The sequence below is a fragment of the Tamandua tetradactyla genome, chromosome 7 (assembly GCF_023851605.1).
Source record: "Tamandua tetradactyla isolate mTamTet1 chromosome 7, mTamTet1.pri, whole genome shotgun sequence".
Classification (NCBI taxonomy): Eukaryota; Metazoa; Chordata; class Mammalia; order Pilosa; family Myrmecophagidae; genus Tamandua; species Tamandua tetradactyla.
In genome coordinates this window covers 38028042-38053380 of record NC_135333.1, presented here as the reverse complement: position 1 = coordinate 38053380, position 25339 = coordinate 38028042, and the positions used below count along the sequence as shown (strand labels likewise).

General features: G+C 44.5%; 1 protein-coding gene across 1 annotated transcript; it reads right to left on the bottom strand.

Moving 5' to 3' along the window:
* Positions 1-1628: 1628 nt before the first annotated feature.
* LOC143691102 (1-acylglycerol-3-phosphate O-acyltransferase PNPLA3-like) lies at positions 1629-23643 on the bottom strand. Its single transcript, XM_077169121.1, is given in 9 exon segments — positions 1629-1751; positions 1753-1782; positions 10578-10710; positions 12428-12604; positions 13455-13511; positions 14447-14660; positions 19324-19389; positions 20524-20756; positions 23383-23643. Coding segments are annotated over 9 exon segments (1173 nt in total). The 5' UTR covers positions 23570-23643; the 3' UTR covers positions 1629-1675.
* Between the last annotated feature and the right edge of the window lie 1696 nt (positions 23644-25339).

Genomic DNA, 25339 nt, shown 5'->3' with positions numbered 1-25339 from the left:
ATTGTGAAATTATTTTGCCAGCAACCCAAATGAGCAGAAAATGGATTCTCCTCTAAAACCTCCAGAAGGGAATGCAGCTTGTCAGCAACTTGATTTTGGCCCATTGAGGCCTGTGTAGGACTTCAGACCCACATAACCACACCCAATAAATTCGTATTGTTCTAGCCACTAAAAAAAAAAGATGGTTGTGAAATTGAGCCAGCAGTGGAGCCTGCTTGCTTGGCTTCCCAGATGCCTTGTTCCAAACAACTGAGGCAACTGATCCTTATATTTAACATGTTAGGTTTCCAGAGAAGTTGGATTTCCACTTTTAACAAAAGTATCATTCTAGCTTTTTGTAAAAACAGCTCCATTATGTGTCTTCGATAAACAATAAATTGAGTGCAAATACTAGCATTTTGTATTTCTGAAACATCAGCTTATTCAGAGACAGAGGAGGGGAAAGCTCAGAAAGTAGGGAAGGTTTTACATCCTTGCAAAGATTTCCTAAACTCATCTCCTGAAATGAGAAACCCTTTTCTAGCTGTCCCACCCTGGCAGCTACTGTGCTGCCTGAGAAAACATTACACCAGACTGGAAACTGGATCACTGGGTGGCCTCAGCTTCAGGCCCTACTGGACAATCCATAGATTGGACATTTGGGCTCACGGCAGTCGGGGGAAGCCTGCAGCATCGGTCATGTTTTGGTTCATATGTGAAAGCTCCTGACTTTGGAGTTTGGGATCTGAAACGTAGGAAGAAAGGTAGCTTAGCTGCTGTTCCTCACTGGCCCTTTTTGTTCTTTCCCAGTCATTGTAGTAGCCTTCTTGCTGGGGACCCCCTGTTGCCAGGCAGGCCCTGTAATCCACCCTCCAGTTCCCAGTGCAAACCGAATCCTCATGCTCACTATTGTAAACCCTGCCATGCCTGAATATAATACCAAAAATGACAACAATAAAGTCTCATTTCCTGAGTGCCCACAGTATGTCAGATCCTGGGCTGGGGCTCTTAAAAACTGTACCTGTGCTGGGGGCTCTTAAAAACCTACAAGAGGATGAAGATCCTTCCCATTGAAGAGGCCAGTGACAGATGCCCAGGATTTTTACGGTACGGTTCAGTCCCTGAACCACCACAAGAGCCTTCCTGCCCCATATCAGCAGTTTTCTGAATTCACAAAGGGGCAGAATTAGTGTTGCAGAGTGCCAGGTCCACCCCCAAAGGGGGTGTCCACATTTACTGGCTCCTCCTGGCCCATACTGAGAAGCCCAGCATGGCCCCTACCACACCTCCCTACCTGGGCTGCAGGTATGCAGGGCTGCTTCCTATAAGCAAAGCACAGGCTATCTGTCATGCCCTGGCCTTCATCCTGCTCCCTCTGCCTGAGATGCCCTTCCCCTGCTTTATCATCCAGCTCTGTCTGACTCTGCCATCAAGACTGAGCTCAAAAGGACTTCTCCTAAGGGAAGGTTTTCCACATCTCTCTGTGGGACTCCTGGGCACTCTTTGCAGTCCTGATTACCATTTTCAGTACCGTGACCTGATTTACTCAGCTGCCACCCCAAGACAGAGGCTCCCTTCCCTAGAGGACAAGGTCCTTGCTGACAGTCAGGCACTTATCAGTAGGTTCTGGATATCACTGTGGCCTGACCAGATGATAAGAGTGCTTATATAGAATCTATATTCATAGCCAAATGATTTACCTTGAAGTGTGGAACAGAGAAGCCATCATGTGAGAATAAATCTGGCAGACTGCCCACTGCAGCCACGATATCATCAGGAATATCTGGGAACCACATCACCAACCTGTGGGAATAAACCCAAAGCCCCAAAGGAAGGTTTATGGGAAGATGGCAAAGTAGACAGCTCCAGCAGTCAATCCTTTCACCAAAACAGCTATTAAACAGGCAGGACCTGTCTGAAACAAGTATTTGGAAACTGTGGACACCAGAAGAATACTGTATAGCATCCAAGGAAGAGGCTAATAAATTATGGTGCCCATCCCCTACTCTTGCAGCAGACCACCTTGGAGTTCGGTCTCTGCCTAGCATACTGGTAACATAAAAGGATGTAAATATTTTCTTTCTCAAGAACAGGGGTGGACCCAGCAGATCACTGATCACAGTTTTTCATTAGCAAATTCAGATCCCTGGGGACCAGTTTTAAGGGCAGCTGTTGTCTTACCTGCCTCAGACAAAGGCTGCACAGTCATTGTTTCAACCTGCCCTGGATAGGGGCTGGGGTGGTAGAGTCTGCAGAAGCTGCATTTCCACGGGGCTGCAGAGTGCAGTTAGTTGAATGGCTGCATTTGCTGGACATGCTAGGAAAGTTCAGCTTTGGGGAGTGGTTGGAGAAGCTGTTGGCACCCTTCCTGGTTCCCTCCCCGGTTCCCTCCCCAGGGCATCTGGAGCTGGTCTGTACCCCTGTTGGGGGTCCCTGGCCCTGATTTGGCTGGAAAAGACTGACTTGGAAAGTCTTCTCCATTGTGGCCTCCTCTCAGAATTTGGCCTCCAGGCAAAAGCAGATTGAGACAAACAAAGGAGTGTGAAAAAGACAGAGATGGACAGTCTGGGGCAAAGTCTTGCTTTGAACATCCAGGAAGGGGATGTTTGTTTCCTGGAAAACTGCAGAACTCTAAAACAAACAAGCAAACTCCCAGGACAAGACACAGGCCCAGAAAGACAGAGAAAACACTGCACACTGCATTTGCCTTGGGTAGACTTTCCTGATAGGAATGCCGATGCTCAAGAAAAATCCCTGTCTTATCACCAGCTGGCTGCAAAACCAAGAAACAGACATCTCAGGGAATAAATCCCAAAGTAAACATTTTAAAGTATTAAAATGTACAGTGTGCAGCAAAAGAGTACGAACAATGACACAGGAAATGACATGTCCAGATACCATCAAGCACACCAATATATATATAATGGGAGTCCAAGTAGGGAAAGAAAGAGAAAAAGGGGAGGAAGGAATATTCAAAGAAATAATGACAAAGAACTTCCCAAACATAGCAAAAGATGTGAATATGCATGTCCAAGAAGCCCAGATAATAGCAAAAGGGATAAACATGAAATAAATTATGTACTACCATATATTAATTATGCTGTCAAATGCAAAAGACAAGGAGAGAGTTCTTGAAAGCAACATGTTATGTACAAGGGTATCACAATTAGATTAAGGTCCAGTTTGTCACCAGAAACCATAGAGGCAAGAAGGCAGTGTGGGTTGAAAGTGCTGAATGAAAACAATTGACAACCAAGAATTTTATATCCAGCAAGACTATCGTTCAAAAATGAGGGAGAAATGGGCAGGCCATGGTGGCTCAGCAGGCTGAGTTCTTGCCTGCCATGCCGGAGACCTGGGTTTGATTCCTGGTGCCCCCATTAATACATTCTCAGATAAAAAAAAGATGAGGGAATTCATCACCACTAGATGTGCCTTATAAGCAATATTAGAGGGAGTTCTTTAGACTATCAGGAAAAGATACTAGACAGCAGTCCAAAGTGGCATTAAAAAAAAAAAAGACTAGCAGTAAAGGTAACCATTTGGGTCATTATAAATGCTGGTATCATCGTAGTGTGTTGTTTGTATATAAGTCCATTTCTTATTTCCTACCTGGGCTTAAATGCAAATTCATAAACAGCAATGATAAAACTATGTTTGGGGACATTTGGTGTGCAAGGATATAAGTGGTAACAAGTACAAAAATATGGTGGGGGATAGAGGGATGTGGTGGTTTGAAGCTGTTATGTACTGCAGAAAGGGCCATGTTCTTTCATTCCATCCCTATGGGTACAGACCTGTTGTGGATAGGACCTTTTGGTTAGATTATTTCAATTGAGATGTGTCCCCACCCATTCAACATGGGTCTTTATCCTTGTACTTTATGAGAGGATAAAGGACAGAAAAAGCCAAGAGAGTTGAGAGAAAAAAGCCTTGGAGAAGCAAGCAAGGACCCATGGAAGCTGAAAGAGCCAGTGATGCCAGAAGCTGAAAGCACTAAAACCCAGGATAAAAGGACCAGCAGACCCTAGCCATGTGCCTTCCAATGTGACAGAGGTATCACAGATGCCAGCATCCTTTGTTCAGAGAAGGTATCCTCCTGTTGATACCTTGATTTGAACATTTTCCTGCCTTTAGAATTGTGACTTGTAAGCTAATAAATTCCTATTATTTAAAGCTAGTCTACTTCTGGTATATTGCATTTCGGCAGCTTTTGCAATCTGAAACCAAACTTTCCTATACCGAAAATGGGGTATAGGAAAAGTATGTGTATGCTATTGAATTTGAGTTGGTATCAAACTAAATATGCTTGTTATATATTTAGGATGTTAAATTTTAACCCCATGGATACACAAAGAAAGTACATGTAAAATATAGCCAGATAGAAATGAGAAGGCACTCAATACAATTCAACACACACAAAAAAATAAATATAAAAGTAGACATTATGGAAGTGAGGGACAAAATAGGTATAAGATTTACAAAGGGTACATAACCAAATGGTAGAAGAAAGTCCTGCATTTTCTGCAGTGACTTTAAATGTACATGGACTGAACTCACCACTCAAAAGGCAGAGATTGGAAGAATGGATAAAAAGTATGACACAATTATATGCTGTCTGCAAGAGACCCATCTTGAAGTCAAAGATACAAGTGGGGTGATGGTGAAAGGATAGAAAAAAATACACCGTGCAAGCAGTAAACCAAAGAGAGCTGGGGTGGCTCTACTATTAGATATAAATAGACTTTAAGTCAAAAGCTATTTGTTATGCAGGCCAAAGATGGTCATTATATACTGATAAGGGAACAATTCAACAGGAAGATATAACAATTATGAATATATGCACCTAAGAGCAGGGCCCCAATATATATGAAGCAAATAGTGACAGATTTAAAGGGAGAAATGAGCGGTTCTACATTAATTGTAGGAGACTTTAATCCACCACTTTCAATAATGGGTAGAACATCTAGTCAGAAGATCAATAAGGAAGTACAAGACTTGAATGATACTCAAAAATCAACTAGCTCTATCAAACATATATAGAACACTTCACCCAACAAAAACAGAATACAAATTCTTCTCAAGGGCACATGGATCCTTCTCCAGAATAGATCATACGTTGGGTCATGAAATAAGTCTCAAGAAATTAAAAATTATTGGAATCATTCATGTATATTTTTCAACCACAGTGGAATGAGCTGAAAACCAATAAAACAGGGAGAAATTGAAAATTCACAAATATATGGAAATTAAACAACATACTTCTAAAAGAGTAAAAAGGAAATCAGAAGAGAAATTAGGAAGTATCTTGAGGCAAATGAAAATGAAGATATAACATACTAAAACTGATGGGACATAGCAAAGGCACTGCTGAGTAGGTCATTTATAGTTCTAAATGCTTACATTAAAAAAGAAGAAAGACTGCAAATCAGAGACCTAACCTTAACACTGGAAGAACCAGAAAAAGAAGAGCAGACTAAAACTGAAGTGAGAGGAAGGAAAAAACAAAGATTACAATGGAAATAAATGAAATAGAAAACAAAAAGACAATAGAGACAATCAACAAAACCAAAAGTTGGCTCCTTGAAAGTACTCATAAAATCAACAAACCTTTAGCTAGACTGGCAAAGAGAAAAAAAGAGGGAAGATACAAAATAAAGAAAATCAGAAATAAAAAGGGGATATTATTACCAAACCTGCTGAAATAAAGACTAAAAGAGGATACTATGAACACCTGTATGCCAATAAATTAGATAACCTAGATGAAGTGGAAAATTCTTAGAAACACATACAAACTACATTGACTCAAGAAGAAGTACAAAGGGGTGCACAGTAGTTTGGTGGTAGAATGCTCACCTGCCATATAGGACAGCTGGATTTGATTCCCAGCTCATGAACCCCCCTCTAAAAAAAGAAAAAGAATAGATCTCAACAAACCAATTACTACAGAGATTAAATCAGTAATCAAAACCTCCCAACAACAACAAAAAACCCAGGACCATGTGGATCCACAGGGGAATTCTACCAAACATTTGAAAAAGACTTAACTCCAATTCTGTTCCAGCTCTTCCAAAAAACTGAGGAGGAAGGAGCACTCATAATTCATTCCAGGAGGCCAACAACATCACTTTCATACCAAAGCCAGATAAGGATACCACAAGAAAAAAAAGCAACAGACTGATATCTCTTTTGAATATAGATGCAAAAATCCTCAACAAAATACCAGGAAACTGAGTGCAAGAGCACATTAAAAGAAAATACACCATGATCAAGGGGGATTTATCCCTGGTATGCAAGGGAGTTCAGCACAAGAAAACCAATTAATATAATACATGGTATTAACAAAATGAAAGGAAAAAACCCACATAATCATTTCAGTTGATGCAAGAAAGGCATTTGACAACATCCAGCACCCCTTCATGATAAAAACACTTTGAACACTATAAATAGAAGGAAATTTCCTCAGTATGATAAAAGGCATATATGAAAAGCCCAGAGCTAACATCATACTCAATGACAAAAGACTGAATGCTTTCCTCATAATATCAGGAATAAGACAAGATGTCCACTGTCCAATCAACATTGTACTGGAAGTTTTTGCCAGAGCAAATAGGCAAGAAAAAGAAAGAAAAGGCATCAAAATTAGAAAGGAAGGAGTAAAACTTTCCTTATTTACAGACGATATGATCCTATATAGAGAAAATACTGAAAAATCCACAGCAAAGCTCCTAGAGGTAATAAATGAATTCAGCAAAGTGGTGGGGTAAAGATCAATACCCAAAAATCAGTAGTGTTTGTAAATATAAGCAATGAAAACCTGGAAGAAGAAATCATGAAAAGAATTCCATTCACAATAGCAACTACAAGAATCAAATGCCTAGGAATAAATCTAACCAAGGATGTTAAGGATTTGTACATAGAAGACTACAAAGCTTGCTAGAAGAAATCAAAGAAAGCCTAAATAAATGGAAGGACATTCTGTGTAGATGGATTGGAAGACCATATATTGCTGAGATGTTGATACAACCTAAAGTAGTTTATAGATTCAATGTAATCCCAATCAAAATTCTAACAACCTTATGCAGAAACAGGAAAGCCAATCATCAAATTTACATGGAAGTGTAAGGAGCTCCAAATAGGTAAGCCCATCTTGCAAAAGAAGAAAGAAGTGGGTTTACTCACACTTCCTGATCTGAAAACTCATTACAAAGCCACAGTAATCAAAACAGCATTGTACTGGCACAAGGACAGACATACAGACCAACTGAATCAAATTGAGTACTCAGAAATCAATTCTCACATTTATGGCCAACTAATTTTTTGGGCCAATTATTTTTGACAAGATGACAAAGAGCAATCAATTGAAAAAGAAAAGTGTCTTCAACAAATGGTTTTGGGAAAACAGAATCTACATTTGCCAAAGAAAGGAGGACTCTTACCTCACACCATATCCAAAATTCAACTAAAAATGGATCAAAGACCTAAATGTAGGAGCTATACCTATCAAACTCCTAGAAGAAAATGTAGGTTATTTCAGGACCCTGTGATATCATTGATTTCTTAGCACAAACACAAAAGACAAAATAGATAAATGGAACTTCATCAAAATTAAACACTTTTGAGCCTTAAGCACCTTTATCATGAAAGTAATACAAAAACTTACAAAACAGGAGGAAATATTTGGAAACCTCATATCTGATAAAAATTTAATATCCAGAATTTATAAAGAGATCCTTCAAGTTAACAACAAAAAGACAAACAACTCAATTTAAAAATGGGCAAAACACTTGAATAGATATCTCTGCAAAGAAGATATACAGTGGCTAGAAAGCACACAAAAGATGGTGAGCATCATTAGCAATTAGTTAAAACCACAATGAGATTTCATTTCACACGCTTTAGAATGTCTGCTATTTAAAAAAAAAAAAAAGGAAAATACCAAGTGTTGGAGAGGATGAGGATAAATAGAAACACTCATTTATTGCTGATGGCAACATAAAATGGTGTAGCCACTATGGAAGACAGTTTGGCAGTTCCTCAGAAATCCAAGTGTAGAACTGTCATATGACCTGGCAATCCCATTACTGGGTATATACCCAACAGAACTGAAAGCAGGGACCTGAACAGATATATTCACACTGATCTTCCTAGCAGCGTTATTCATAATTGTTAAAAGGTGGAAGGAACCAAATGTCCAACAATGATGAATGGATAAATAAAATGTGATATATAAATCCAATGGAATATTATTCAGCCATGTAAATAAAGTCTGTGAAGACATCATGTTGTCAAAGAAGCCAGGACAAAGGACAAATATTGTACAATTTCACTGATTTGTAACAATCAGAATGAGTGAACTAAATAGAGTCAGAACACAGATTACCAGGGGACAGGGTTGGGATAGGGAATAGGGATTTAAGTCTTAAAATGAACAGAATTCCTATTTGGAATGATGGAAATGTTTCAGAAATGGACGGAGGTGATTATACCACAACATTGACAACATAATTAAAAGCACTGAAATATATACATATATATCTGGATATGATAAAAACAGAAATGTTAGATTATATATATGGTAAAAGACTAAACATTAAAAAAAAAACCCATGGAACTACACTACACTGTGAACCCTGTGTTAGCCATGGACTTTTACTAATACTACAATTCTAAAAACATGGTATCATCAGTTTTAACAGATGTTCCACACCAACGCAAGGGATTGGTGGTAGTGTATGGGAATCCTACATTTATGCGTGACTGTTCTGTACACAACAAATTTCTCTAAAAAAACAAAAAAGCAACAACCCAAACAACCACCAGCACAGTCATTCACACACATGCACACATTCAATGCATATAAATGCACAACCATATCACTGGTCTGTGGGAATAAATCTAAAACCACCACCAGCACACTCACACTTGTACACACATATGCACATACACATGAGAAGTTCATGGTATTAACATGACTACAAGCTAAAAAAGAAAAAAAAAAACAAATCAAATGCAGATATCTCACAACAGTACCCTCATCTTCATAACTGCCATAGTCACCTCTAGTCCCAATTTGATGGAATTCAAGAAGATGAATTTGCAATTTCATGCCAAACAGAAAGCCCTAAAACAAAGTTAGCTCACGTTGGTACAGGGAAGCTCAAATGATTTACATGGAAATAAAAGAAATCCTCTTCATTTTTTGAAGAGAAGTATAGCACGATAGCAGCTGATGGAAAGTACCCCGTGGTCAAGATACCTCCACATTCTTCAAACCCTAGTTGGTCATGTGAGCCCAACAAGAGAAGCCTATGCGAAGCCCTAACCCATTTTTGCACAGGGCACAAACTTCCATGTAGTCCTCAAAATCCTGCTGATAGGTCAGGTTATTCACTCTTTCAGGAGCATTTTCCCAGGAATCTGTATCCCCACTCCTTGAGGATCCCTGAGTCTGAGATTTTAACAGCTTACATGTTGGTTGCCTAAAGGGAAAATCAACTGGTGGCTCGGAGGCCTGGCAGGCTCTGCCCAGGAGGTGGTCAGCACTTGTGTCTCCTCAAACTTTTAGGCTCTTTGGCTCCTGGTTTAATGGACTCCCGCCATTCCATACCAAATTCCTGCTATTTTTAAGGTCAATTTCTAGAGTTTTTTTTTTTAAATCAAGTGCTTTCCATATTCTAGCAACCCATTGTGGTAGGGTTTCGAATCCAGCTCTCACAGATGAGGGAACAGCTATTTGAAAGGTAGGTTAATTTGCCTGAGCTCACACAACTTAGAAACTGCAGCTCCCTGATCTGTCTATTTCTAAAGCCAATACTGTTTTTGTCTATCACCTACTTGTTGCTATCATTACTATTACCTGAAAATAAAAATCAACTACAACAGCACAACTTCACACACCCTACACTATTTTTTCTCTTGACCACCCTTGGTCTAGGGGAGTTCTCTTATCACCCCTGTTTTCTAGTCAGAGAAACTGCAGTACAGAGAGGGAAATTCACCAATCCCAGATCACACAGCTATGGTCAGTGGTGGCAACAGGATTTGAACCAGAGCCATCCGGCCCCTTAGCTACGGCCCTGACCACTCTGCTCCCCTATCCTTGTGGGAGCCCAAGCAATGACTCCTGGGAACATCTTCCTTTAACCTTTGCATTTTCCTTCCTGACTCTGAATCACATAAATTATAGCTATAATGAAAAGAGGGATTGCCTATACTCTTATGATGTTAATGTGATTTAACATTCTAGTCAGCTCTGTGACTTCACAGCTCTGACCCCAATCCCGGGGCCTCAGTTTCCCCAGGTGGTAATGAGGGACTGGAACAGATGCTGCATGAGCCTGCAGCCAGTTCTGTCGAGTTTCCAGTCTGGTTTCTGAGCTTGTGCTGGGTGCCTGGGTGCTCATGAGGACAGGCTCACAGGAGGATAGGCAGACTCGTTTCTGGGGCCTTCCAAAAAGACTGCGAGCTCCCCTCGGCAGGGACTCTGTCCACCCTGCTGGACCAGGCGCCTTGCCCTGGTGAAGGGCTTGACCTGTATTATCTCATTTCATCTTCTCATCACCCTGAGGAAGACACAGAGCACATGAAGTTCTCACCTCTGGACAAGAGCAATCGCAGACTCCACAGGCAGTGTGCAGGGCAGCATCACATAGGACATTATCCTCAGGGGGAAGAAGTTCATCATTTTGCTCATGTAGCCACTTCTGTCTTTTATTGCTTCACGCAGTGCTGAAAAAGTAATTGGGTCACTTTAGGTATGATATGACCCCCCAGCTTAAAATTTAAACCATTTTACCCAGCTAGTGCTGGAAATTTCTATGAAATAGTCCTGGCAGCCTGTCAGGCATTGAATCGTCTCCCCTACAAAAGCCATATTCAAGTTCTAACCCCTGGTACTGTGTGTGCAAAGATGCTGTTACTAATTAAGGTGCCTAAAGTGAGTGAGGGCCACCTTAATCCAATAAAGCTGAAGTCCTTATGAGCCAGGAAAACTGGACACGGAAGTAGAAGGCAGAAGTCAGTGGAAGCAAAGGGGCCGACACAAGGAGAGAGAGATTGCTAATGACAGAGGATTGCAGGAATGCTGTAGACCCCAGGGGAGAAAGCACGCCCTGGCAGAACCTTGACGTCATACTTCTAGCCTCCAAACCACAAGACAAGAAGTCTTGATGAAGTCAACCAGTTTGTAGGATCTGTCATAGCACCCCTCACAAGCTTAGTCAGAGCCTGAGAGTCAGAAGCATTTCACAATGAGAAATGGGCTGGTCCCTTCCACAGCAAGGGCTGGTCGAGATGAAATGGGAACACAGCTAGAATAGCCCATAGATGGCCTCCAGGTTTCCAAAGAACAATTCTCTCTCTCTCTCTCTTTTTTTTTGTATGCTGTATGGCAGGCCACATTTCATTATTTTTCCATGTGAGTTATTCTGTTTTTGCAGCACCATTTGTTGAATTTTTGTTTGTCTGTTTTGTGTGTGTGTGTATGTGTGTATGTGTTTGGGGGGGAAGGGGAGTGCGTGGACCGGGATTTGAACCTGGGTCTCCCACATGGCAGGCGGGAATTCTACCACTGAACTACTCATGCACCCCCGAACAACTCTCTTTTACACTCACAAATATTTATGGAGGAATACATGAACTTCTGTCTCTAATACCCCCTCCTTTATGAGCTTCTCCTTGCACCCCTCACCTGGATTCATCTCTTTCATCCCAGAGCCTCATAGCTTTTTATTTCTAATGATGGCCTCACAGTACCTCAAATCATATTACCTTGGACAGATGATGTCTCCCATCTATTAGATCATTAGTGCCTCAAGGGCAAGGAATTGTACCTGATGCATCCTTAATTTTCTCCAGGTGCCTTGGAAACTGGTTTGTACATCCAGCTTCCTGTCTGTGCAACAATTGTTGACATTATAAAGCATATCACCTTTCCCAGGGAGGTTCAAATTTTGGATTTGGGGGAAGAAGGATAAGGACAGCCATATTGAGGAAGGAGGCTTTGGGATGGGTCACTGGGCAGAGAGCAGTGACTGGAATTACCCTGTGCAAGAATGAGCCTGGCCCAAAGGCAGAATACCCATGGGTGCAGAACAGCTGGAGCGTAGGAAATGCTGGCAGAAGCAGCAGGAAGGGGAACAGAGGGCCTTGGAGGAGTGTGTGCCTTATCAAATGAACTGAAAATGGGCTCAACCAGAGTTTATTTTCTCTGGTCATCACCCCTTGATAAGGGAGACTCAGCCAGATAACTGGACAGGTGGGAGGCCTTTGGGTGTGGGAGGTGGTTGCCCCATGCTCAGCCTTTCCTTGGTTGCTCTGGCTCATCTCTTCCCAAATCAACTGCATGACCGTCTCCAGCATACATAGGAAAGAAACTCTTTTCTCCTTCACATATCCTCGGAAAACAGCATCCTTTGCCTGTCCCTACCCCATGAATAGTCGGTACCTATAATGAGCTTGGGGCAGAGGGTCTCTAACAGCTCATCTCCCTCGGGCCACGTCTCCAAGGTAGCTGTCTCCCAGGGAGCCTCCAGGCTTATGTTTTCCCAGCAGGGAGCAGTGACGTCCAACTCTCTCTCTGCTGAGTATAAATTCAGGCTCAGCACTGGTCTGGTACCGATGCCTACAAAGGGCATGAGAAAACAAATTCATCAGGGTAATCTGGGAAATAGAGACCATTACTTACCTCCCCACCCATTGAACTAGAGAGTAGGCATGCAAGCACAGGGCAAAGTGATTAGCTGAAATCCAAGGAGGGACAGGCATTTGTAATAAAAATAAGTGGGGGGGTCTTTGAAGCCAGAGAGGTGAATTCAGCCCCTGGCTGTACTTTTGATCATGTCTTCTTTGTCTTGGCCAAAGTAAATCAAGCATAATCCAACAACTTTGAGTATTCAAGAAAAGTAGCTCCAAAGACATCTAATACTTGCCTCCACTCTAATGCTTCCAGACACTGAAAGAGCTGGGATGACTCATAGGTGCCATCCTGCCTAGGTAGAAGTAGTTTACCAGGCATGATCCCCACCTGGCTGGAGATAACCATTCTGATTACATCATTCTGGCAATAGTCCAGAAACTCTGTTCTAAGTCATCACCTGTTAGATGAAAGGTTTGATATTTTTCAAGCAGGAAAGAAAAGCAAACATAAATGCCTCATAGGTAACCCTATGAGAAGGGGATGAGGTGATCCTGTGAGAGGAGAAAAAGCCCTGGGGTCATAAGTTCCCAGGGTTAAATCCCAACTCTGCCCCTCAGGGTCAGGTGCCCTATGCTAAATCCTCTAAATTTCCATTTTCTCATTTATAAAGTGGGGGAAAGGATTTCATATCTCACAGGGCTATACATGGATTGCCCAAGACTGGCATCAAAGTACTGAGCCCTGGGTGATGTAACAGAGGTTCAGTCTCTTTCCAAAGATTGCCAGCAAGAGATTCAGCTAACAGGGCTCATCTGACCTCCCATCCCATACATACCCTGCTCTTCCAAGAATCTTAGAGTGTCCAAATATCCTCGGAGGCATATATCACCAGCTTCCTGGGAGCAAATCAAATAAGGTAACTGCAGAGAAGAATCTGTAAATGCCATTTATTTAAACATCATCTGAAGACTGCAGAGCTGTAGTGAAGGAGCCTTCAAATCCCGAGGCCCTCCATCTGACTGACAGGGCCACCACGAAGCCAAACAAAGGGCCTTGTGCTTCTGGGAGACAGCACTCAGATATCACCTGCTCCATGGAGTCTTTGGTGGAAACCCAGGCAGGACAGGTACTTGTTTCTCTGGGCTCCTTTGTCCCCGGGACAAGTCTTCCTTCTGAAACATGTCAGACCCTGTAGTTATCACTAGTCCAACAGTAGCTGTCTCTTCTGCTAACCAGTATATGACCTGCCCCCATGCTCCCAGCAGCCAAGGCAGAGTGGGGTACAATTAATGACTGATCTCTATAAATGACACATGAAAACCCGTTCTGTAGTATAGCCTTTCCACTCTCCAGGAGTGTCAGCTATTGATACACATTGTATTGCACAACCTATTTCTCTTTGGGAACACCAACTGTCAGGGAACCCAGTTACCCATTGTTCAATGTCCAAGTAGAAGGCACACTAAAAACGGTCCAAAGAGGGTAAACCATCTAATGCTGAGGTTCTTCATCATGGGTGTGAATAATAATTTTCTGGGTAACTTAAACAAACAATCTAACACATAGGCTTCACTGCTGACCAATTAAATCACAACCTCTAGGAGTGAGGTCTGAGCTTCAGTTGTGTTTAAATGTTTCCAGGAGATTCCAAGGGCAGCAGGATGGAGAATTACTGAGTTTCTGGGACAAGCCAATCTTTTTCTACTTCATCTTTTCAATGACTGCTTCTGTTCATTTATATATAGAACAACTGGTATCTCCTGGGAAACAGGAGGACAAAAGAACTGCACGTGTGCACACACATAGACACACGTGCACACACACCACTTACCTTAACATCTGGGGGGACTAACACTCTGAATAAAAGGTGGGCATTCTCTGAACAGAGACGTAGACTGAGCTTGTTGATGTTCACGTGAAGAAAGTTTGTGGACTTGGCCTTGGGGCAGATATCGTGCTCCCCATAGAAGGGGGACACAGTGATGGTTGTGTTGGCATCAGTGAAGGGCATATTGTCACTCCCACAGCCATCCACATATCGCTGTTAAGGAGAAAATCAGGACACATATTGTCAAAAGTTCTGACCTAGAGTTGCATGTGTTTTTCTGGCTATGGGTAGAGGCTTCTCAGCTTGCCAGCAGGCTGATGTGGCAGACCAGGGTCTTTAGAATGACATTTAGTCAATCTTTCAGTAAATCCTTACTGAGTCCTTCTGTGCAGACACTCAGGGCAACGTTGAGCTGTTGTGTAGTTTGTGTGATGCACAAACATGCTTGGACGAGAGGCAAGATGGAGGCTGGAGTTCAGCCCATCACCTCCTAGCCTAGTCCTATGCCCAGGTGGGTGCCCACGTGAGTGCTTTCTGTTATGTGCATAGAGACAGTATATAAATGAGGGCCTCAGTGGTCCCCTGAGAGACAGCCGATGGAGACCCAGCCACTCCCCTAGAGGAGAGAGGTGATCACAGGTTCAAATCCAAACGCCGTGGTGTTTGGGAAATCTTGGAAAGAATAACTTCCAAACCTTGAAAATGCAAATAAACATCATCTTGAAAGACTCCAAGACTAAAATGAAATAGTGAAACTACAGTCCAGATGCCCCCCAGAGATGTCCTCTTATCCTCCAGCTATATCCTTAAATAATATAATTGTCCACAGGCAGGCTGGGATACACAGTTGTTCCTATAAGTTGGACAGAGTTTTCACCTATGGAATCGGTTGTCCAGAATGATTTGTAAACCACAACCAGCCCACCTAGTTGTCAGGATGCCCCCAGAAGTATTCTTTCACACACTCAAAATGGAACATGTTCCTCAGCTGGTCCTTCCAAGTAGAGAAATAACAGAGTAGAGGTTGACTGAAAAGAAATACAGTAAAGAACTTGCCGTGATTCGCCATGTTTTGGCCATTAAGGGAGACTTGTCTTGAGTCCAGAAATGATCACACAGAGGCACAGTAACATCTTTCCAATCATAGCAACCCAGTTTCTATGGAAGATGGATCAAGGTACCAAAACCTCACTGGCATAAAGGAACATGGAACCAAATGTCAGAACTTTGCAGTTAAGACCGAAGAGGGAGGAGACCACGTTGACTATGTTTTGTTTAAGGGATATACCAATGTCCAGTTGTTCCTTTACCAGACACAATGTTTCCTTCCATTTTGAAGTTTTCTAGAGTAATGTCCTGAGTTTGCTCAATGGATTCTCAAGAATGATCCATTGTGCTTTGAGCAGGGCTTAAGTGAGTTTACTGAATAGATGACTGTGTATCAGCTGAGGCCAGGTGGCCTTGGGGAAGGGAAAGGTAATAAACATCACAAACCTGCGTTACCAAATACCTACATATGCCAGGCTTTGTGCAAAGCATTTTGCCTGCCTTATTGCCTTCAATTCCAAAACGACTCTATGGTGTTGTGTTACTGTGAACCCACACCTTGCAAGTCAATCTCAGAAAGAGAAGAAAGTTGTTCAAAGTGGTCCAGCTCATAAATGGGAGAACAGGGATTCAATTCTAGGTTTGTGTGTCATGCAGAGGCTGTGAAGATTTGGGACAGCCACTTCCTCATGCTAGGCCTCAGTTTCCCTGCCTGTAAAAGGGGATGACAGTGCATCTGGGCCATGAGTGAAGTTATGAGTGTGTAAATAAATGCCTCTGTTCTTCAGACATATGGCCTGTACCTAGTGTGAACCGAGAGGGTCTCTAAAGTGCTTTCCTGCTCGGAGACAGGGGGATTTCATGACCTCCCTCCCTAGCACACAGGATTAACAGGTTTTCTCCAACTTGGCACTATGGCCATTTAGGTCAGATCATTGGGGTTGGCGGCTGTTCTGTGCATTACAGAATGTTAAACAGCATTCTTAGCTCTACTCACTAGATGCTAGTAGCACTCCCCAGTTGTGATATCCCACTGACAGTTGTGGTGGTACTGGGGGATACAGTTACCTCTCATGGACAACCACTTCCTAGAAGAATGCTGCCAGGTACCCCAGCACAGACCCAGTGCATACTCCACAGCCTAGAGATCACCTCAACTGTTGTTTCCTCATCCCCAGCATGGCCCAGCTATCAGCCAGTGCACCTATTTGTTGAATTGAACCAAATTCCAACACTACCAGCAGCTTCTGACCAAAGCCCTGGGCTGAAAAGGACAGAGCCCAACTCTAAAGGGACTGAAGCCCTCAACCAGGAGGAAGAGTCACAACTGAGCACTTGGCAGTCAGGGGCCATCAGCAGGAGGCTTTTGGGTGCCCTGGTGCCTAGCTGTGGGAAAGAACAAAACCTCTGTGTGCAGTCACTGACAGGATGAGGGGCTCTGCCTGGACTAGGCCAAGTCATGGCATTAGCACCATCCAAACCATGCTTTGGGCACTCAGGGGCCGGGTCAGTGGCCCAGTGGAGCCCTGTGATTGGTGGGATGGGGAAAGGAGAAGTTGAGATGCCCTCCAGTTAGACTAATCCAGGCCTCATCTTGTGGGAATGAGGCATAGCTCCAGCCTTCCTGATTGGGCCCTGATGCTGGGGCACTCACTGCATGTCCCTGGTTCTCAGTTTCCTCCAGTCACATGGGAAGGATAATAACATTTCTCTTTAATGGCAAGCACTGACTATGACAATACCTATGAAACACAGTCAATCCTCATTATTCATGGATTCCTTCTCTCGGTGTTTTTGTGGTCATTTGTAGATGGGCACAAAGTGGGTGAAATGTCTCATTCCCAGCTGAGATCATGAAGGCAGCACCTGGCCTTCCTGTCTCAGCTCTGATACTATAAACAAGTGTCCTTTACATCATATATTTAGCATCATAGTTTTTGCATTTTTTTTGCATTATGTGGGTGATTAATCTGTTTAAAAGACCACCCAGCATAGTGCTGAAGTGCTGTCTAGGGTCCCTGAGCACACGAAAGCTGTACTATGCCTTTCAGAGAATATATGTACATTCAAGAAGCTCTGTTCTGACTTAGAGTTCTAGTCCTGTTGGCTATTAATGAACTCCAATTACCTGCCTCCCCAATGGGACTGAGATTAAATTTGCTTAAATTTTCATTCAGCAGCCTTGTTCAAATATTGCTCTAAATTATCCTGAAGGCAATGATACGATTTGTAAATGGGATTCAGGGCGGGGGGGGGGGGGGCAGTCTCTAAAAGAACTTTTCTAGAAGAGACGAAGAACTTCCTAAGGAACTATTGTTATCAAAATTTAAGGAGGAAGCAAAATATGTAACCAATGTCCTCAAACAGAAAGACACATAAAACAAGGTTAAAGTTGAGGGACTGTTATGACCAACATCTCCGAAGAACCTAATCCTCCATTTCCTCTAGGGTCAGTGGTTCAGCACTGGCCACTTCTTTTTCTGGAGACCTCAGAAAACATAAGTACTGTGACCATTGAGAAACAACTATACTTGACTGGTATTATGTGGTTGATAAATGTGAGTTCTCTCTGCAAGTTGGTTCTGCTTATTCTACAAACAAGATTTTATCAAATATTCTGCTACTCTTCTCATAGATCTAGAAGTGTCCATAAATGCTAACATTTTAGAGACTAGACACAATGTGGCCAAACAAAGTAAGACAAAAACTGTATGAGGCCAGAGGCACAGACTTTTTGGTTAAGAAAACATATTACTGTTATATTTCCCCTAGGAATCAAGCTCCCCTTACACGTGTAACACATTGGAAAGCGTCTTATATTTTAACTAATATACACCTATTGTCACCAAGAAACTAGGATTTAAGGGATTATTTTGATTATTAAATCATTACATAGCTATTCCTTTTTGCTTTCTGGTATATTGGAGTTAACAGAGGGACACTCCGGAAATCTCTAAATTGTAATCCAGCTGCCTTCATCTCTGATAACGATTGTATAGCCCTTATCTTCTGCCCCTGTGATTGTAAAAACCTGGTGACTAACCTTCATTTCTACCCAGTTATCCAGTTTTCAACTTTAGAGTCTTGTAATCACTAAAGACAGCCCCTAATGTCTATTAATGAAGGGTCCTGGGTCAGCCCAGAACTAACCCACCCCAAGTCCAAAGTTATCTTGATAACTGAGACTGGATCTAACCAAAGTGGGCCTGCCTGACATGCACAGTAGCTTAGACTTTAACCTACAAGTCACTTACACCTCATCCCACTATTTTCTTAATTGCTAAGCATGTAATTAATCTGCGCATGCTTAATAATCAGATCACCTCTAACTACATCATCTGAGGACTGTGCTCATTATCCTAAACCCAGGCCATCTTTTCTGTAATAAAAATACCCAAGTGACTGCAGTTGGAGGAGACAGATTTTGGGCCGCTAGGCCATCTGCTCTCCTACTATGCACCTAAAGACAAACTCTTTCTCTCTTTGAAACCCCGGGGTCTCAGGAATTGGTTATTGAGTGCATCAGGCAAAATAATCCACTAGCATTGGCGCTTGGGTGAGGATGAAGTAAACCAGCCAGCTTACCTGACAGGTTTCCCAGTAATTAATTATAAACAAAGTTGATTTTGCTGCTGAGGTGGATTGGAAGGGGGACACCTTTGGCTTCTCCTCTGAAAGGCCAAGAAGCACAAGGCTCCACATTTGGGGACTGGGGAGGCATTGAGCCTGGTGCTTGCAGGAAGGAGCTGGGCAATTGCACCTTTAAAGGAAAGACCCAGGACACAGGATCCAGGACACAGCACTAGGAACCACCACAATGCAGACTTACCACACCTCTGAAGGAAGGAGGGATTAAACCACAGTAGAAGGGGATGAAACTGGAACAAATCAAGACCTGTGAAGACACAAGGGAGTGAAGTCACTGGCCGGAACACAGTGTGCCTGCCTTTAATTCCTCTTTAAGGCCTCTTCTCAGCCTTATCCAATCAAACAGGCAACAAAGCTGAAAATCCACATTGCACAGAGGAGGTGCTTTGGTCAGTGAGTTGAGTGAAGGATGAACCAAAAACGTAAGTGCACGGTTTTTCCCTACAGCATAAGTTCCTAAAGCATCTGTTCTGGACTTAACCTTCCAGTCCCTGTTCCCCACAACAGAGCTGTGCTAGACCTGCGTAGACAGGCCCAAGAGTGACTGGCTCACTTATGATTAGGAAGGGGCTAGACTGGGGGTTTCTTAAATGTTGATGTTCACCAGAATCATCTGGGGACCCTGTTGAAACCCAGATTCTAGGCTCATCCCATAAGATTCTGATACCGTTGGTCTGGGGTGGGTGCCTGAGAGTGCATTTCTAACAACTCCCAAGTCTTGCTGCCATTACAAGGATCAGACTTTGAGTCATACCATGCTAGAGAGCTTTAAGGAAGATGGGGCACTGATTTGTGACATACTAGCCATATGGGCATGACAGGTGCTGGCTGCCTAGGAAAAGCTTCTGGAAATGAGAGGACAAAACCAGCTGCTGAGATGTACTGGGCTGTTGGTTATGTGGGCAAGGCTGCTGTCTTGAACAAACCTGTGATTAGCATCAGCCAAATTAAATGGTATTTTGATATTGCAGGTGATCTTCTCTGTGCTGGGCCCTGGGGACAGAGGCAAAGAAGACATGCTCTCATACCTGTGGGGACTCACACTAGAAGGCCTTGTGATGGAGCATGTGTAGAACATGTCATGGTGAGAGAACACTGGAAAGGTTTCCTGGAGGAGGTGGTCATGATTCAAGTCTCAAAGGATGGACAGGGATAGCTTAAAAGTTAAACTTTACTGGAATATTCAGGGTTTTCTAATGCTTCCGAGCAGACCACCCAACGCACACTGAGTTTATGCTGCTCTGGGGCCCACAGCAAAACAGTATCACACGAAGCCAAGTTCCTTTGCATCTCATGAGATGGGGCAGGTAACCTAGGACACTCCTCTCTGTGTTGCTTCTGAAACCAAACTTCACAACACCTAGAGAAGTAAACAGCTTACATCCACGACTTCCTCTTTGGACTTGAAATCAGACACCAGTACGTTTTTCCCATCAGATACTCTGGTTAGCGAGACACACATTTTGCCGGAGACGAGCTGGTGGATGTTGTCTGGTAAATGTTTGTTGAGTTTCTCTCGAAAGTAATTGCTCACGTTGAAGGACGGGTGCAGAATGCCAATATTCCGTTCCCTGGCTTCCCGGACAAGGCCCATGAGGACCTGTAAGGTCAGGTCTGTTGGCGGGAGACAAATATACAGAGGAATGTACCACACTGAAGACACTGAATGCTTTATGGCAAGGCCAGATGAAGCCAGACACCCTGGAGGCTGCCTGCCTTTCTCTCCACCTGCACTGTCCAATACAGTAGCCAGTATTGAGCCCTTGAAATGTGGCTAGTGAAAACTGTATGTGCTAAACACATACCTGATTTTGAAACCTTCGCACACACACAAAAGAATGTGAACTATGTAATTAATCATGTTATAAGTTGATTGTATATGAAAATGATGCTATTTTGCGTATGTATTTGGCTAAACAAACTATATTATTAAATTTAATCCCACTTGAGTCTTTTACTTCTGTCAATGTGACCACTAGAAAATGTACAATTATCCATCTGGTGTGTACTATATTTCTATTGAAAAGAACTGCTCTAGTTTTTGCCACAGGAACAATCCCTCGCTTCTAGAGGCCCAGGTCAACTGACCCCATCTCCACTCCCCACAAGCTAGAAGCCAGGAACTCACTGGCACCAGAGATTTATTTAGCTCCAAAGGGTGCAGGAGAAAGCACACAGACTTGGATCTGAGTTTGAATACTGGTTCCACCAACTCACTAGCTGAGCGGCCTCAGCAAAACAACAGCTCCACTTTTCTAAGTTTCAGACAGCCTCTTTAAGATGGAACATTATTTATCTACCATTTGGAGTCAGAAAGGATTAGATAAGATGCTGTCTGTGAGGTGCTTGACCCAGAGGAGGCTCCCCATCAATACCTGGGGCACAGTGTATGCCTCTGATGCCAGACGCAGCAGCCTGTTGAGTGGGCATGGGACACCTTCCGGCTCCCACTAACCTTCCTCGCTGGCCCATCTGCCTGAGGCCCATTCTTCTAGACTGAGACCTGACCAACTATAAATCTTAGGCTGCACAAGGACAGATCTCACCTCCTTCTTATCCTGACTCAATTCTGACCTCCTCTCAGCTCTCCCTCCATGTTTGTCCAGGCTGAGCACGGCAGAAACACAGAATTGCGCACGGCTGGTTCTGCCTATCCCTCCTGATCAAGTCAGCACAGCTCAGGTGCACTCTAGGTCATAGCCCCTAGGAAATCCTCCTCAGTGGCACCCTGGAGCCACCTGTGCACAGCCCCCTCTGAGACAGGGGGTCAAGTCCAGGGACTCCCAGAGCACCTGGAGCCTCTCCTGCCAAAACCTCTGCATCCACTGTTCAGGACTTGGTTGTCCTAAGCCTCCCCCTGGCCCTGCTAGGCACAGCCTGAGCCCACACCAGTCCTCTGCCCAGTTAGGAGTCCCCCAAACTGGAGGGGACCCTGGGAGCAGTGTCTTCCTGGCTCCCGGGGTCAGCCAGCACATCAGAGCCTTGTCCTAATTAAACACTGGTCTGCGTGGGTGCCGGCAGGTCACCTTGGGATACAAGGGCGGCTATTATTGTTGCTAAAGCCCATGGCATGCTCACTGACTTTGAGGCGAGGTTAATCCTCCCCAGAGGTCATAATTCCTGCTCTTTGCCCCGTTCCTCTTGGCTGGGGAAGACCAACAGCCAGGGCAGCCTCTCTTCTAATCCCCATCTCTGGGTCAGCCCAGAGTCTACTCACTGCTCTCGCCCAATGGCAAGACTTCACCTCCCACCAGGGGCTTCCAGAGAACAAAGTCCCTCCCTGCTGGCTGTGCCTTCCTCCAACACAAGCAGTCACCAGGCTGAGCAAAGAGTAAACTGTGAAGGAAGCCCAGATAAATGGGGCCTAAAAAGCAGCATTATCTTTCAGCCTGGGGACCTTCGGGTGCCAACAGCTCCACCCTGCCACTGGCCCCAGGCGCTGCTCCCAGTTATTGCGCAGGCCTGTGGCACGTCCCCACATGTTGGCTGGGGGTGGTTTCCCTCTAGAAGTGAGGACCAGCCAGGCACAACTTCCCACTCGGGTCAGTGGAGATTACAGGAGACAATGGAGAATGTCCAGGGACCCACTCCAGTCCCCAGGAAGGGTCCTTCAAACTGTTGAAGGAGGGAGAGGAGTCAACTCTCAGTCCCACTTCCCCAACTCTTCCACCAGACCACAACTCCCTGGTGGCTACAGCTCCATGACCCAACGGTGGCCCGCACCCAGCGGTTGCTGGGCTCCCAGAGGGCTTCCTCACGACGACCGCATGGTGCGGTCCCCCGGAGGGAAGAAGGTGCCCACCCTGGAACCCGGGACAAACTCCCCTCCTAGTGGGAGCCAGGGCTAAACTGCCTTTTGGCAGCTCAGCTGGCCAGGCTTCCGGGTGGTTCCGGGGCATCTCCAGTCCTGAGGCTCACATCCTCTTTCCTCGGGGAAAACCCGGATTTCGATCCTGGGATAAATGCCGGGGTATAGCGTGAGCGACCCTGACTCTGCTAGCCCTCACTCCCGTCCCGACCGCAGGGGACCCCGGACTCAGAAGAATCGAACCCCGCGAGCGCCCCTCCTGGGCGGGGACAGAGCGCCAACGCGAGGCGACAGTACGCCGCTGAGGATACCCTGTCCGGTGCAGCCTTAGGATGCACCCCCAGTGCCCTCCTCCAATCCCGGCCCCACAGGGAGTCCCAGTTCCGGGAGTGCCCCCTTCCCGTGGGAGCTACGGCGGCGGCCCAGGCGCACCCAGCGAGATCCCGGCGAGGAAGGCGGCGCAGTGCAGCGCCCCGGACGAGCAGCCGAAGAACGTGCGGGCGTCGCGGAGGAGGTGCGGGGCGCGCTCGCTCAGGCAGCGGGTCACCCCGATGTGGTAGAAGCCCAGGAAGCCGCAGCCGGCGAAGGACAAGCTCCAGCCGCGCTCGGGGTCGTACATGTCTGCGGCAAGTCGGGGCCGGGGTCGGTGTCCGCAACTGCTCTACCGGGAGCCCGCGTGCTCTGAGCCCGGCTTCCCGGTCGCCGCCCAGGGACTCTTAGGGTGAGCCCCGCCCCCGCCGGTCCCGCGGGATCGGGACGCGCATCTAGAGGGGCGGACCTGCCGGAGGGAGTGTCAGCCCGAGTCTCCCGGGTCCCACCCCCAAGCCGGGAGAGAGTTTCCTAACTCCAAAGGAGGAGGAAGGTCCTGGAGAGAAATGGCGCCCCCATTTCATCCCTTAAGTGAGTGAGAAAGTGTCGCTTTGCGCCACCGGATCCTTAAGGTCTTTTTGACACTTAACCTCCCTGAAAAAGGCGTAGGCATCTAAATAGAATTTAAAGTCTTTGCCTTGTTCCTTTGTAGTTTTCATGATTGTCTTGGATTCATGACAAGCAGTAAGACTTTTTCATTTATGATCGTGACAAGGAAGTTTCCATTTTAGCGATTCACTTGTAAGCAAGCATTGTGAATTTCACGTGCTGGGGTGTGTGTGAGACAGGTATGGAGTTTGGGAGACTCGGGACTAGTTGCACCGGGTGCCCTTATCATGTACCTACATGCCACTCGTCCTCTGTGTCCACACTCTCTGCTGTGACCCGTTCAGCACCCACGCAGAAACGTCACTCTTTGATCGGAATTTGTAAGCAGTGGGTGCAGGATTGGCAGCCAGCACACTGCATGGTCCCCCAGCTCTACCCCTCCCCGCCCCCGCCCCCTGAGTCTTTGTCTCTCTTTCTTATACACTAAGCACCAGGCATGAAATTTTATGAAGTCACCTGGGCACTGCTGGTGATGAGGTCAGTATAGTCACTGTGAAACCTAAACATCCTTTCTTTTTCTTTTTTTTTTTTTTCAACTTTTTATACTATATAGTATAACATATATACAGAACAAAGAAATAAAAAAGCAATAGTTTTCAAAGCACACTTCAACAAGTAGTTGCAGGATAGATCCAAGTTTGTCACGGGCTGCCATGCGATCCTCTCATATTTTTCCTTCTAGCTGCTCCAGAATATACATTTTTGTATCACATTTTAAACATTTTTATATCAAAAAATCGACTTTTTTCTTTCCTTTATTTTTGTGAAAAATAGCATATATACAAAAAAAACGATAAATTTGAAAGCACAACACAGCAATTAGATTTAGAACATATTTCAGACTTCGACAAGGGTTACAATTCCACAATTTTAGGCTTTTACTTCTAACTGCTCTAAGATACTGAAGACTAAAAGAGAAATCAATGTAATGATTCAGCAATCATATTCATTTGCTAAATCCTATCTTCTCTGTGTAACTCCACCATCACCTTTGATCTTTCTGTCCCTCTATTTAGGGGTGTTTGGGCTATGACCATTCTAACTTTTTCATGTTAGAAGCATCTGTCACTAATATGGGGTATGGAGATGGAACTATCCGATGTTCTGGAGAGGCTGGGCCCTCTAGGTTTTAGAACTTACCTGGTCCAGTGACCCTCCTGGAACCCTTGTGGAATCTTATATATTGCCCTAAGTGTTCTTTAGGATTGGCTGGAATGGCCCTGGTTGGGGTTTGGAAAGTTATGGTAGGTAGCGATGTCTAACTGAAGCTTAGGTAAGAGCAACCTCCTAGAGTAGCCTCTCAACTCTATTTGAACTCTCTCTGCCACTGATACTTTATTAGTTACACTTCTATTCCCTCTTTTGGTCAGGTTATTGATCCCATGGTGCCAGGGCCAGACTCATTCATCCC